General features: G+C 34.3%; 1 protein-coding gene across 4 annotated transcripts in view; it reads right to left on the bottom strand.

Annotated features, from left to right (window-relative positions):
• FBXL17 (F-box and leucine rich repeat protein 17) overlaps positions 1–13,159 on the bottom strand; it is a 536,693-nt gene that overhangs the window by 339,609 nt on the left and 183,925 nt on the right. For all 4 annotated transcript variants that reach the window (XM_017527156.2, XM_037737994.1, XM_017527158.2 and 1 more), the window contains one exon: positions 10,750–10,880. In XM_017527156.2, coding sequence (XP_017382645.1) covers positions 10,750–10,880 — 131 coding nt within the window. The remainder of the gene's footprint in view (positions 1–10,749; positions 10,881–13,159) is intronic.

Here is a 13,159-nt window from a genome sequence, read left to right as displayed (position 1 = left end):
ACATTAAATCCTCACTTTATGAAGCACCAACTTTATTCAGAAATAAATAAATCTGTTAGAAAAGAAGAATCTGAACCAATTGCCTGAATTTTAGCCAGAGTTTGAGCCAAATTTAAAAGAAAATTTATTCATCATACAAAAGCATGATCTATCATTCTCTCAACACAAATGTATTAAATTTATTCAATGAGCAGAGCACTGTGTGAGGTGCTGATTGGAAGCAAGGGTGGAAGGGGGCTGTGAGGCGAGGGAGGGGGATGCAAGACCCAGGTCCTCCTTACAAGGAGAAAGACTCATAAACAAAATGTCACAGAGCCACACAATAATATATGCCACCAACAGAGCCATGTGCTATAGATTCAGCTAGACAGTAACATGATACAGCACTTCATTACAATCACCGTTATTATTTCATCTTTTCTTTAAATAAAAGGAATTCATTTTCATTTTAAGGGAAACTATTAGTAGCAGTGCAACTATAATTGTTAAGGAACAACTTTGGCTTTTTTTCATACTTCAGTAAGTAAGGAGTAATTTTATACTGTCTTAAATTAAATGTTTTATCAGTTGAAGAATGATACACATAAAACCTTTCCATTTTCATGAGGCAAAAAGGTTCAAGTTGAAAGTATTCTGTCATTCTTCATGTCTCCAGGAAACACCTCCCTTTCTTAATTTCTGAAAGTACTTGTCATACAGAAAATAGCCCAGACACTTGCGTGTCATGTCTGCCATTTTTAATTATTACCAATCAAGTTCTGGCAATTTCTCCTATGGTTAAACATGTGTGTACCTCTAAAATATTTCTTCATGCCACTGTTCATAAAATATTTTAGGCTGAAGCAAAATCCCTTGTACCAAATTAATAACTAATCACAGGAGATATTTATCATCTCAAGTCTTTTACAAGAAAATTGTCAGATTTAATCACCTTTCTCATATTTTCACTGTTTACTGGGCTTCATTTATCATACATTTTAAAAATTTGACAACAGTGAAGTTATTTTAATTGCCACTTTTGGTTTGCTGGGTTAAGAATAAGACAACACCTGGGAGAAATGGAAGATGGAATAAATTTGTCCAAGCAGTCAATAAGCTACCATCATTTTCATCAATAAATGAAGATTTTCTTCATTGCTGGCAATTTTAAAACAGATCTGAGACTAGGAAGTCTCTAAATCCATATGCTTATAGCACTGTATTTATCATTATATAAAATGTATCTCATTCTTTCCTATAATTTAATCACAAATTATGATTTCATAACATGGAAAATATATTTAAATCCTGAAAGCTAAACGCCTACCTCTGTTCACTCATCTTTTTATGGCCTGAAAAACACAAAAGCAGTTGCAGCATTTAGAGTAGCACATCCAGAAACATCCATAATGTGATTCTATGGAAGTTGTTAATTACTACTACTTGTATTTATAGAAATGTTTGCTTATGGACTATTGCTCACTAGGAATCAAAGACAACACAGAAATTAAAAATTACCATTACATGTTAGGACTATAATAAATAATATTCACATTATTCTATTTGACAAAATAGTGTCAACATGGAGAATCAATATGCCAAAATCACCCACATCAAATTCAGTCCCATCTCTCTCTCGGAGTTAAAAATCAAAGCAGGCTAAAATATACACATATCTTACAGATCTTTCCTTTAAAGTTACTTTACCACGTTAAATACTCTGGTGTTACATAGCAATTAATATTTCCTTAAAAATGATATTTACTTACTAGAAGTACTAAAAGAACCAATATCAGAACTGATATCTAATACTACTACCTACCAAACAGCTGAAAAAATTTCTTTAAATTTGAAGGCACTAAGAATCTCATCTGAAGATAAATGCACAAATAATTTTACCAGAAAAACTTTTCATTTTGGAGTAAAATATCACCAATTATTTGAAAAACCCCACATACTTAAAAAAGTATAGATATTAATTGTGCCAATTCTTTCTCTCTTTTTTTTGAGACAGAGTCTTGCTCTGTCTCCAGAGTGAAGTGTAGAGGCATGATCTCAGCTGACTGCAACCTCTGCCTCCTGGGGTCAGGCAATTCCCCCACCTTAGCTTCCCAAGGAGCTGAGACTACAGTCACGTGCCACCACGTCTGGCTAATTTTTTCTATTTTAGTAGAGATGGGGTTTCAGCATGTTGGTCAGGATGATCTCAATCTCCTGACCTCGTGATCCGCCTGCCTCTCCTCACAAAGTGCTGGGATTACAGGCATGAGCCACTGTGCCGGGTCAACTTCCTTCTTTTTAACCGAAAGACAACTTATTCAAAGCATATAACCAGTAGTTACATAGGGGTTTAATCTACAACGGGTTAGTATTTGCTACAAGTAACAAGGTAGAATTTACAGATAATGAAATATTTGTAAAAATAACTGTGCATCATTATAAGTTAAATAAATTATTCAAACTTCATTAAGGAAATTCTTTTTCAGACCAGCTATGAGTTATATGTAGTACAAAACAAAGAAGTGGACAAGATTTTCTACTTTTCCTCAAGAAACATCATAAGAAATGAAGAGTTACAAATGGGGTTGATTGGAAAAATTACTTTTTACCAAAAATAAGCTGTTTCAAAAAATATCCACAACTTGCTATATGCTCTAAAATATTCAAAACATGTCAACTTTCAGATATCCCACAGGAAAAAGAAAAGGTAACATTCTAACTATGTTTAGAATGATCAACCATATCTGATGTCTGAGGTTTTATGACCATTTAATTTATCATCTAAACCAAGATATTCTGGAACTTAGGAAGAGCAGCAACACAAATACTAAACCTGACAGAATGCCAAAATAACAGGCATGGGCTGTAACTATCCTGGGCAAACCAAGCTATATGGTCACTCGAGATCTGAAGCAGAATAAGTATGTGGAAGACAGTGAGCCCTTCATAGTAGGAGCTTGGACATTTAAGACACATGAAAACGGGTTCCAGTCTTGGTTCCACTAGTTGTGAACTAGTCAACATGTCTGGGCCTTAATTCCTTTGTTTGAAAAGGGGATAATTCCTTCCTCAGAGTTGTTTGTACAGATTAAATAAAACAACATGCATAAACAGAACAGTGTCTGGAACAGATTGTAATTAAGTGGTAACTATTACAGCTATTGCTATTATCCTTGCTCCAGAAAAAAGAAAGAGAGAGAAAAAATATACACTCTTAACTAACTAGGACTACACAGCCAATTATGGTTTTAGAAAGAAGCTCTGATGGACAGAAGAACAGAGAAGACATGATTTTTTATTTTATTTTATTTTTTTGAGAAAGGATCTTCCTCTGTCTCCCAGACTGGAGAGTGGTGGCACAATTATAGGTCACTGCAAACTTTGCCCCCAGGTCTCAAGTGATCCTTCCAGCTCAGCCTCTCTCGTAGCTGGGTCTACAGTCATGTGCCACCACACCCGGCTAATTTTTAAAAATTGTTTTTTAGACACGGGGTTTTACCATGTTGCCCAGGCTGATCTCAAACTCCTGAGCTCAAGTCATCTACCCTCCTTTACCTCCCAAAGTACTGAGATGACAAGAGGTGAGACTACTGCCTGGCCTCATGATTTTTTAAAGATAGTTTGGAAGCCCAGAATAATAGTTACTCCAATACCAATCTATTCTTTTAGGGATGGTCTTACACATAAATGTAAATTTGTGAATAAAAAAAGATAGTGCCAAAAATATGCTTACCTCAAACTGATGTCACTAGTTTAGAAAGACTTCATTCTACAATCCTCTCAGAACTCAGTAAAATATATTTCATTATTCTTTTTGCAAAAACACAAATAATGTCATAAAACATATGCAAAACTATTCAGTGTATTAAAGAAATAAGCTAAAATTCAATTTTACTAAAGCTTTACCTAACCAGCCCAGACACATTATTAGGCACCAAAAGTTTGCTGACAGATTGCTCTGCATTCTATAGAGGCAAGGTGGTGCTGCTATAAATACCACCACCAAGCCGTTTCAACAGTCAGCATTATTTTTGCCACCTCTTTATTTCCAAGTTTTCAGGCTTTTATGATAGAAAATTGCTCAAACTTCACACTCAATACTCCAAGGTGAAAAAGTATGTCTCTCCTCTACACCACTTAACTTTAATAGAAAACAAAACATTCTCAAACTCATATTCAACTCTGCCTGCTAGATTTAATGGATAGGTTTGTTCCCCTTGGGCAATCTTTAAAACCTCAGTCTCTAGGAGAATTAAGTAATATTAGGGGATTGAAATGAAATAAAATTCTAAGTCCACTGTGACATGACATTCACAGGAAGATGGTAGATTATCTACCCAGTCCTTGAACACTTATAAATACAATATATAGCATATGTTCACAAAACAATTCTTGGAAATAAAACACAATGGGCACTCAGCAAATATTTTATATCACCAACACCTGCTCAAATCCTCTTTGAACTTTATTTCTAAATATCACCGTTTTTTATTGAATCAACGGAAATTTGAAAGAAGAAACAGAATAAACATCCAGAGAGGATCAGGGGAGTTAGAAAAATCTTTATATAAAGCCTCATTGAGTTTTACATGAGCCAAGGTGCTGTCAGTCTCACTGAAAGGGGTAGTGAAGTAATCTGTCACTCTACAACTTTCACCTCAATATAACTAAAAAAACAAAAGAGGGATTTTTCTATACAAAAAAGAAAGAGAGAGAGAATAGTATTAAGAGTTTTCTTAATATTGAAAACAAAGGAATCATGAATCAAACACTAAACATTGCCAATGAATTCATTTTAAAATTAGCAACTTTAAATCATAGGTTTGGAGTTAGAGGAATGTTAAACTAGTCCAACCCTCCTTACAATTCAGGAAACTCTTTACAGCACTCTGTTTGAACACTAACAAAGAGTGCATTCTCTGTTTTGGAAAGCAGCTGATGAAAATCAAGGTTTTAACTTATTTTAAACTTCATTCTGTCTCTGTCTATAACTTCCACCTGTTGACTAACATTCCAGTGCCTGAAATAATAAGTAACTAATTTAGGTAAACTAATGAACTCTCTATCATTTTTTAATATATTTTACCAGATGCAATTTAAAAAAAACTATATGATTTCAATATGAAATATCTAAATTCTCTACATTTCAATTTTAAGGAAGGAGAATTCAGTTTGTAGACTAGGTGGGGGACACGCAGATAATATAAAGAAAATGGATCATGCCTGGTGGGAAGAGTGGATAAATGGAAAATGGCCAAAGAGAACAGTCCATTCCTCATCCTGGAAAGAATGTTGACATGAGAAAATGTGGGCCTGTTATTATTGGGTCTACAACTTTTGCAAAAGAAAGCCTGAATTCAGAATATTTATGTGAAATATCCCAATTTTTAAAGTGCTGGCAACTAATTCAAAATTTTTAAATACTGTGTTTGCCAAACACAACAGCTTTGTGGACTAGACTCAGCTGTGGCTCACCAGTTTGCAACTTCAAATGGTCTTATTTAAAAGTGATATTTAAAGAGAAATATCTGGGTGGGGGCAGTGGCTCACACCTGTAACCTGAGTACTTTGGGAGGCCAAGATGGATGGATAACTTGCAGTCAGGAGTTCTAGACCAGCCTGGCCAACCTGGTAAAACCCCATCTCTACTAAAAACACAAAAATAAGCCCCACATGGTGGTGAATGCCTGTATTCAGCTCCTTAGGAGGATGTGGCAGGAGAATCACTTGAACCCCAGGAGGCAGAGGTTGCAGTGAGCTGAGATCGTGCCACTGCACTCTAGCCTGGGCAACAGAGTGTGACTTCATTTTTAAAAAAAAAAGAGAGAGAAAAATATCTATAGGTACTATTTTAACCTGTAGCACATATAGAATAAAATAGTAATATTTTGTAAACCTTATTTTTTACTTGAAAGAAAATGGATACCAGTCTAAGATTTAAAGTTTTCCAAATTTTAGAATATGCAGTGATGAAGTAGCTTCCTTTACATAAATACAAGATTCACACAGCAAATTATGGCAACAAAACTGATATTAACAACAACGCTGGCTTTTGTTATGCTTTGTGATTTTAGCTACTTATTAAATAATGTTATTTATCTTGTAGTATTTTCTGTATTGTTCTCCTAATTCATGAGCAAGCATGGTCAACTGTCAAAAAAAAGGCTCATATATTTGATAATGGGGATATAAAACATAGGATTAAACTAATTTAATTTTCAGGACCAATGTAAAAAATTGAAAATGAGATTAGCTCTTTGATAGTTTAAAAACTAAAAAGAGCTTTTGTAAAGATCTATTAAAATCAATTAGATTTAATTCTTATTAACAAAAAAGAATAAAAGAACTATTATATTTCTATAACAATGCTCAGACCATTCAGTTTTTTACACATCAGCTTTTACACCCAAAACATGCTGCTTTTGGACTTTGTGTCAAACATATAAAAATGCTGTAGACCAAATTGGATGTGAAATAATAAAGACTAATATAACTACAAAAAAATTTCGATAAACTTAGAATCAGACTGGAGGAGACATAATAACCAGATGTTTAATTTAAATCAGTGATAGAAATAGTCAGTGTCCTCTTTTCATAAAACACTTGGATTTTATTTGTATTCAAAAGCAATGGTAAATGTCAAATGACTACCAGACCATCCTTCTGAATACAAGAAAATATCATGCTGTTTAACTCTCTAAACACAAAAAGTGCTTTTAGAAAAACAAAGATAAAGAGCAGCATGTCTTAGTCACAGAGATCATCAATTCAAGGACCAGAAAATGTTAAAAGGCACCATAACAGTAAAGTCTTTCAATTACTACATGTTTTAAAATTTTGAACTTAAAAAAAATGTTCACAGATAAGAACTTTTAAAGCCTAGGGTAAATCTTATATATAAAGGACTATGACAAGTATTGAAGTTTACCTTAATGTGAAAAATCCTTTATTAAAACTAGCAACATTCAGGATAAATCCTTGTAACAGGTATTGTATAGAAATTAATATCTAAAAGTTCCACTATACTTTCAATATGAAAGAAAATAATGAGCTTAGTTAAAAAATTAAGAATTTTATATGTAAATGTAAATTGTATGTGAATCCCGACTATGACATGGAAAATTTACTGATTAGCCATTCACTTTTTCTTGTTTGTCCTCCCTTAGATTTTACTGCAACGACGATGGAAAAATACATCTACTGAAAAGCCAAAGAGAAGTCAAAGGAATGGTTTAGACTTAATAGAAATAGTATGACTTTCCCCTGAACAAAAGTCGTTGAAGAGATTAAATGAGAACACGTGTAAAGTGCCTATCAATTACCTGGGTAATAAAGGTTACTTTCATCCCCTCAATCCTTACAAGGCTCACTATTATCATTAAGTCTTATGTCACCTAAAGAGAGTGACCTTTGAGAACAGCAGGAACTCAGTGCCCCATAGTATGAGACATAGTACCAAGTATTTAGTTGGGGGCTAATAAATGCTTTCTGAGTTACTAGAGGATAATAATAATGAACGAATGTAAAACAGAATTAATTGATAGGCTAAATGCATTAGTGCATTCCAGTGCCCTCTATGTGGAAGGTTACTAACCCATCTCAGCTAAGTGCTGAAATTATAATTAAGTCTGATGAGAAGTTCTAGATTTACACCAATATAATTACAAATGTTACTTAGCTTAGTAATATAGTATGGCAAGAACAATGAGATGAGTAATTTAGATGATACTGCAAAGTGGGTTTTAATGTTTGAAACTTCTATTACAGTATACAGGATAAGTGCAAGTAGTGTAATTAAAACCTAAAAGACCCTGATCTTTAAAATGCTACTGCTCAACCTCATTAAAATGCATATTTTCTCAATCCAAACTTTTCCATTAAAAACATAAAAATACGCTTTCATCCTTGCAAGTAAATCTCTACAATACATATATTTGGCATCAAACACCAAATAACCATTACAGTTAAGTAGGAAAAAATGATTGAAAAAGCACAAGGTTTGAGTACACGAAGCCTAACAAAGGGAAGGATAAGCAAAGTGAGAGCTCCCAACACTTTCATTTGTAAATTACCCAGTTACAACAAAATTAGCATTTAAAGAACTAGAAGATTAAAAATCTATTCTCCCATCTTTAATTAAATGATACAAGCCTAAGCAAAATATTTACTTAGATAATTCATATAACCATGTATAGACTGTTATCTCTTATTTATCAATTATAGTAGTCTCCAATTAATGACTCTTCTACACATGTCCTGTATACCGAAAACTGTTTTGGAATATAATCATCTTGTTGCAGAAACAGTTTTCTCCTTTTAATTCAATGTATTACCAAGAAATTTACGGTAATATATTAAACTAATGTTAGATACCTAAGCCCACAAGATATTGTTTATTTATGTACTTTATTATTTGTCATGAATAGCTTTTTAAAGATTACTTTAAATTTTTATATAGAATGTTGAATATAGAGAATTTTACTTTGTACATTTTCTTTTCAGGAAAGTTAATTTATTTGAATTTTCTTTTTCTTAATTTTTTTAATTTCAATAACTTTAGGAGCATAAGTGGTTCTGGTTACATGGATTAATTGTATAGTGGTGAGGTCTAGGATTTTAGTGCACCCCTTACCTGAGTAGTGTACACTGTACCCAATAGGCAGTTTTCATCCCTCACCACCCTCCAAGACTCCTCACTTTGAGCTCGCATGTCCATTATACTGCTCTATATGCCTTTGCACACCTATAGCTCAAGTCCCACTTATAAGTGAGAACACATGGTATTTGGTTTTTGATTCCTGAGTTACTTCACTTAGAATAATGACCTCCAGTTCCATTTTCTTTAAATATTGATATATTTCATAGGGTGAATATTACTCAAAAACAAGAGAATTTTTATAAATGGTGATCACATACCCATTCTATATGAGTACATTTTTCAAGAAAAATTTTACTAATTAAGAGTGAAGTAAAGGCTATCACATAATTTAAAGAGTAACTAAGGGTAATTTAAGAAAACGTCATCATTAGAATTTACCAAAATTGGGAAAAGTGGAGTCTACATGGTTTTATTTTTAAAGTATAAAAGGAAATTAAAAGAGGGGAGGCCAGGTGCAGTGGCTCATGCCTATAATCTCAGCACTTTGAAAGATTAAGGCGGGGGCTGGGGGATCACTTAAGGCCAGTAGTTAGAGAACAGCCTGGCCAACATGTCAGAACCCCATCTCTACTAAAAATACAAAAACTAGCCAGGCGTGGTGGTGCACACTTGTAATCCCAGTTACTGGGGTTCTGAGGCACTAGAATCCCTTGAACCCAGGAGGCGGAGGTTGCAGTGAGCGGAGATCGTGCCACCGACTACACTCCAGCCTGGGTGACAGAGCAAGACTCAGCCTCAAAAAAAAAAAAAAAAAATTAAAAATATCTTAAATTTAAAGCATTATCTGACACCAAAAAATTATTTCTTCTATTTTTAAAAGAATATTTAAATCTAAATAGGTTCTAATTTTAGCTGAAGCAGTGATTTCTATTTTGAAAGGAAAATATTTATAGAAACTTATCTTAAAAATTCTTGGAAACTTACTGGGCAAGAATCCTCTCATGTCCATATTTACAAATCTACCTAATCAGTAGTACTGGTGCTACTCTGCAGTTGTTTTCATTATAATAGGCTACTTTTAAGGGTTTTCCTGTATTGTTTTCTTCCTTCCTTAAATATTTCAAAGAAAAATGGGTTAATCATTCTTCACAAGAAAAAAACTTCCAATTCTATACTGTATATTAAACTATTCATCACAAGACTTCCATTTCTGAAACAAATTACATGTATATACTGAAAAGAAAATGTCATCCTTAGGTGCTGATAGGGTTTGGTTTGTGTTCCCACCCAAATTTCACGTCAAATTGTAACCCCTAATGTTGGAGGAAGGGCATGTTGGGAGGTGACTGAATCATGGGGGCAGATTTCCCCCTTGCTGTTGGCCTGATAGTGAGTGAGTTCTCACAAGAACTGGATGTCTAAAAGTGTGGAGTACCTCCCACTTCACTCTCTTCCTTCCTTCTCTGGCCATGTAAGATGTGCCTGCTTTTTGCCATGCTTCTAAGTTTCCTGAGGCCTCTCCAGCCATACTTCCTATAGAACCTGCAAAACTATGTATCAAATCTCTTATCTTTATAAATTACCAAGTCTAAGGTAGTTCTTTATGGCAATACTAGAATGGACTAATATAGGCACAGTGGCATATATGCCTGTAGTCCAAGCTATTCAGGAGGCTGAGGTGAAAGGATCACTTGAGCCCAGGAATTGCACCTGGGAAACACAGTGAGACACCATCTCTGAAAAAAAAAAAAATGTCACCTTTAGGAAAGGATTTAAATGTATAATGTTTCAGATGGTTTCTCCAAATCATTAAAATCAACCACAAATGTTGCAAAACTGTTAAAGCGACAAATAATATATGATTACAAACTTACAAGCATGGCAAAAAGCAGGCAAGTCTTAGACAGATAGCAAAGAAAAAATTCAACAGCTTACTATTGCTACAACTGTTGAGGAAAACATTTGTATTAAAGCACCTAAAAACTTTGCTGCAATTACAAGCAAAAAATGCATTAAAAGTATAGGTCTAGATGGTTTTCAAAACTTAAACATATCTATTTGAAAAGGCACAACTGCATTCAATTTTAAAGACATGTCTTGTTATAATGTTAATTGGTATTTGCTACATGTCTTCCTCCAGAAAAGTATTTTTAACATGTTACAATGGTTACCTGTCATTTATGATCCAGTTCAGACAGAGATTGAGAGAGCTAAGATTTTTGCACCTCTTGACAATTTCCATCACGGTTTCATTATCCAGTTCAGTGATATGACGTAGGTCCAAGCTGGAAAGGTTTCTTAACTAATGAGATAAATAAAATGAAAGATGAAAAAGGTAAATGCTGCATTCATTCTCAAAACTTATAAATGGAGTTTATTACAAGGTAGCATATCATTGTAAAATATTTAAAATAGATGATAAACTGGAAACTTTTAATTAAATATATATATATAATATTTTACACATTAAATTAAACATGAGTGTAGTACATAAACCTATGGTGAATATTTGAATGGCAACAAACATTAAAAGAAAGTAGATTTTACTCAAGTATCTTAAAAATCAAGTTAGAAATCTATTGTCTGATAGGCAGGCAAGCTATTGAGTATATGACATTAAGTACCTACAATTTGGTAAGATTATTATAACATTGTTCAATTTCAGATATTATCTTCATAATTATAATGCCATTTCTGTATATTTTCATTTTTTAAAAAATGAAATATGAGTAAACGTTTAATTCAGAGATAGCCTGGTGATAAATTATCAATGTACTCTAAACTGTACTATTATGGATATGTGTTTCATCATGAAACAATATAAAATGTGTTTTAAGAAGCAAAAATTCCAGGTTCCACCTTCTCCATGTCTTCATCTATTTCTTTAAGTTTCCTGTCTTCCCCCGATGTTTAGCCTCTAAAGCAAATTAGTGATAATATTTACATAAAGGTGGTAGAATCTTAATTATCCTCTTCAAATAAGCTACCTTTTCAAATATTAAGCTATTTTTGCTTAATAATTGCAAAACTTAATCTGGAGGCATATGATAGACCAAATAACACAAATATCCCTCCCACCAAAGATATCTATGCTCTAATACATTACCTTATAAGGCAAAAGAGATCTTGCAAATGTGATTAAAGGTATGGATCTTGAGATGGGGAGATTATCCTAGATTATCTGAGTAGGCCCAGTGTAATCACTGGAGCCCCTTATAAGCACAGACTTACTCAGAGAAAGTCAGAGATGTTTCAATCATGAAACAGATTCAAGCTACTTTTACTAGCTTCGAATATTGAGGAAGGGGCCAGGAGCCAAGGAATATGGGCACCTTTACAGTTGGAAATAGTCCTCAGCTGACAGAAAGTAAGAAATAAGGACCTCAGACTTACAACCTTAAGGAACTTAATTCTGCCAAACAACCTGCAGAGGTGAGCAAGAAAATAGATGCTCCCTTCAGGCTCTTGGAAAGAAAAAAAATCCAGCTGACACCTTGAATTTAGCCTGGTGAGACCTGTGTCAGATGGGCATCTGTCTTATAGAATAGTGAAATAATAAACTAGTGCTGTTTTAAGTTGCTAAGTGTGCGGGAATTTAAGTCAGTTTAGCTTAAACCCCAAGGGAAGAGTAGACACTTAAATCTCCACTGAAAATGTTCTATATTTCTGCTGTCTGATACAGTAACCATTAATCACTTGTACCTATGGAGCACCTAAAATGTGACCAGTGTGATAGGGGACCTGAACTTCTAATTTTATTTAATTTTAATTAATTTACATTCAATTTTTATATCTGTATATGGCTAATGGCTATAGTGTTGGACAGCATGGCTCAAAAGAATGGTCATTGGAAGGGTGGGAGGCAAACGTGCCGGGCAGTACTCAGACTCTTTCCACCTCAGCTCCCAATGGGAGAAGCTATACAGAGTGAGTTCACAGATCACTACTCAATGCCCTCTGAAGCATGCTGCCCAACTACGGAGATAAAAAGAGATAGCTGCTGCACATAAAAAACAAAAAGGTCCACAACAGTAGGTAAATTCTTTCTAATAAAGACAGCAAGCATCTGTACCAGCTTCTTCTAAGGGCTGGATTGTAGGCATTAGAAAAGGCAGAGCTTCAGGAAAAGCTCTCTGCAATTGCCTTAACAGGTGAGATGTTCAAGGAAGTCACGTCCAGTCCAGTATGGGACTCAGCAAAATGATGCTCCAGAACAGAGGCAGGACAAGCAAAGAAGAAATGGGTTCGGACAAAGTTCCTATTCAATAACTGCAGGGTAAAGGCTTTAGCAACATCAGAACATAATTGGTACTTGGCAACCAAAGCACACGGGAACGGACTCATTCTTGTTAAAACATAGACCTTTCTGGCTATTTTGACAGCTTCAGGCAACTGACCAGTCAGAACCTGGGTCAACTCCCTCAGTTTCCCCTTCTTCAGGTTTGCCTTACTGAAATAATTATAGTCAATACTAAGCCCAGGGCTCTAAGGTAAGCTGTCTGGGCTCTAAAGTTTTGCTGCAAACATAGCCCCTGATCCCTAGATCTTACTTCTCATTGTAGCTAACTTTTATTAAAGCAT

Source organism: Cebus imitator, unplaced genomic scaffold (genome assembly GCF_001604975.1).
Source record: "Cebus imitator isolate Cc_AM_T3 unplaced genomic scaffold, Cebus_imitator-1.0 Scaffold46, whole genome shotgun sequence".
Lineage (NCBI taxonomy): Eukaryota > Metazoa > Chordata > Mammalia > Primates > Cebidae > Cebus > Cebus imitator.
This window is presented reverse-complemented; position numbering and strand designations above follow the sequence as displayed.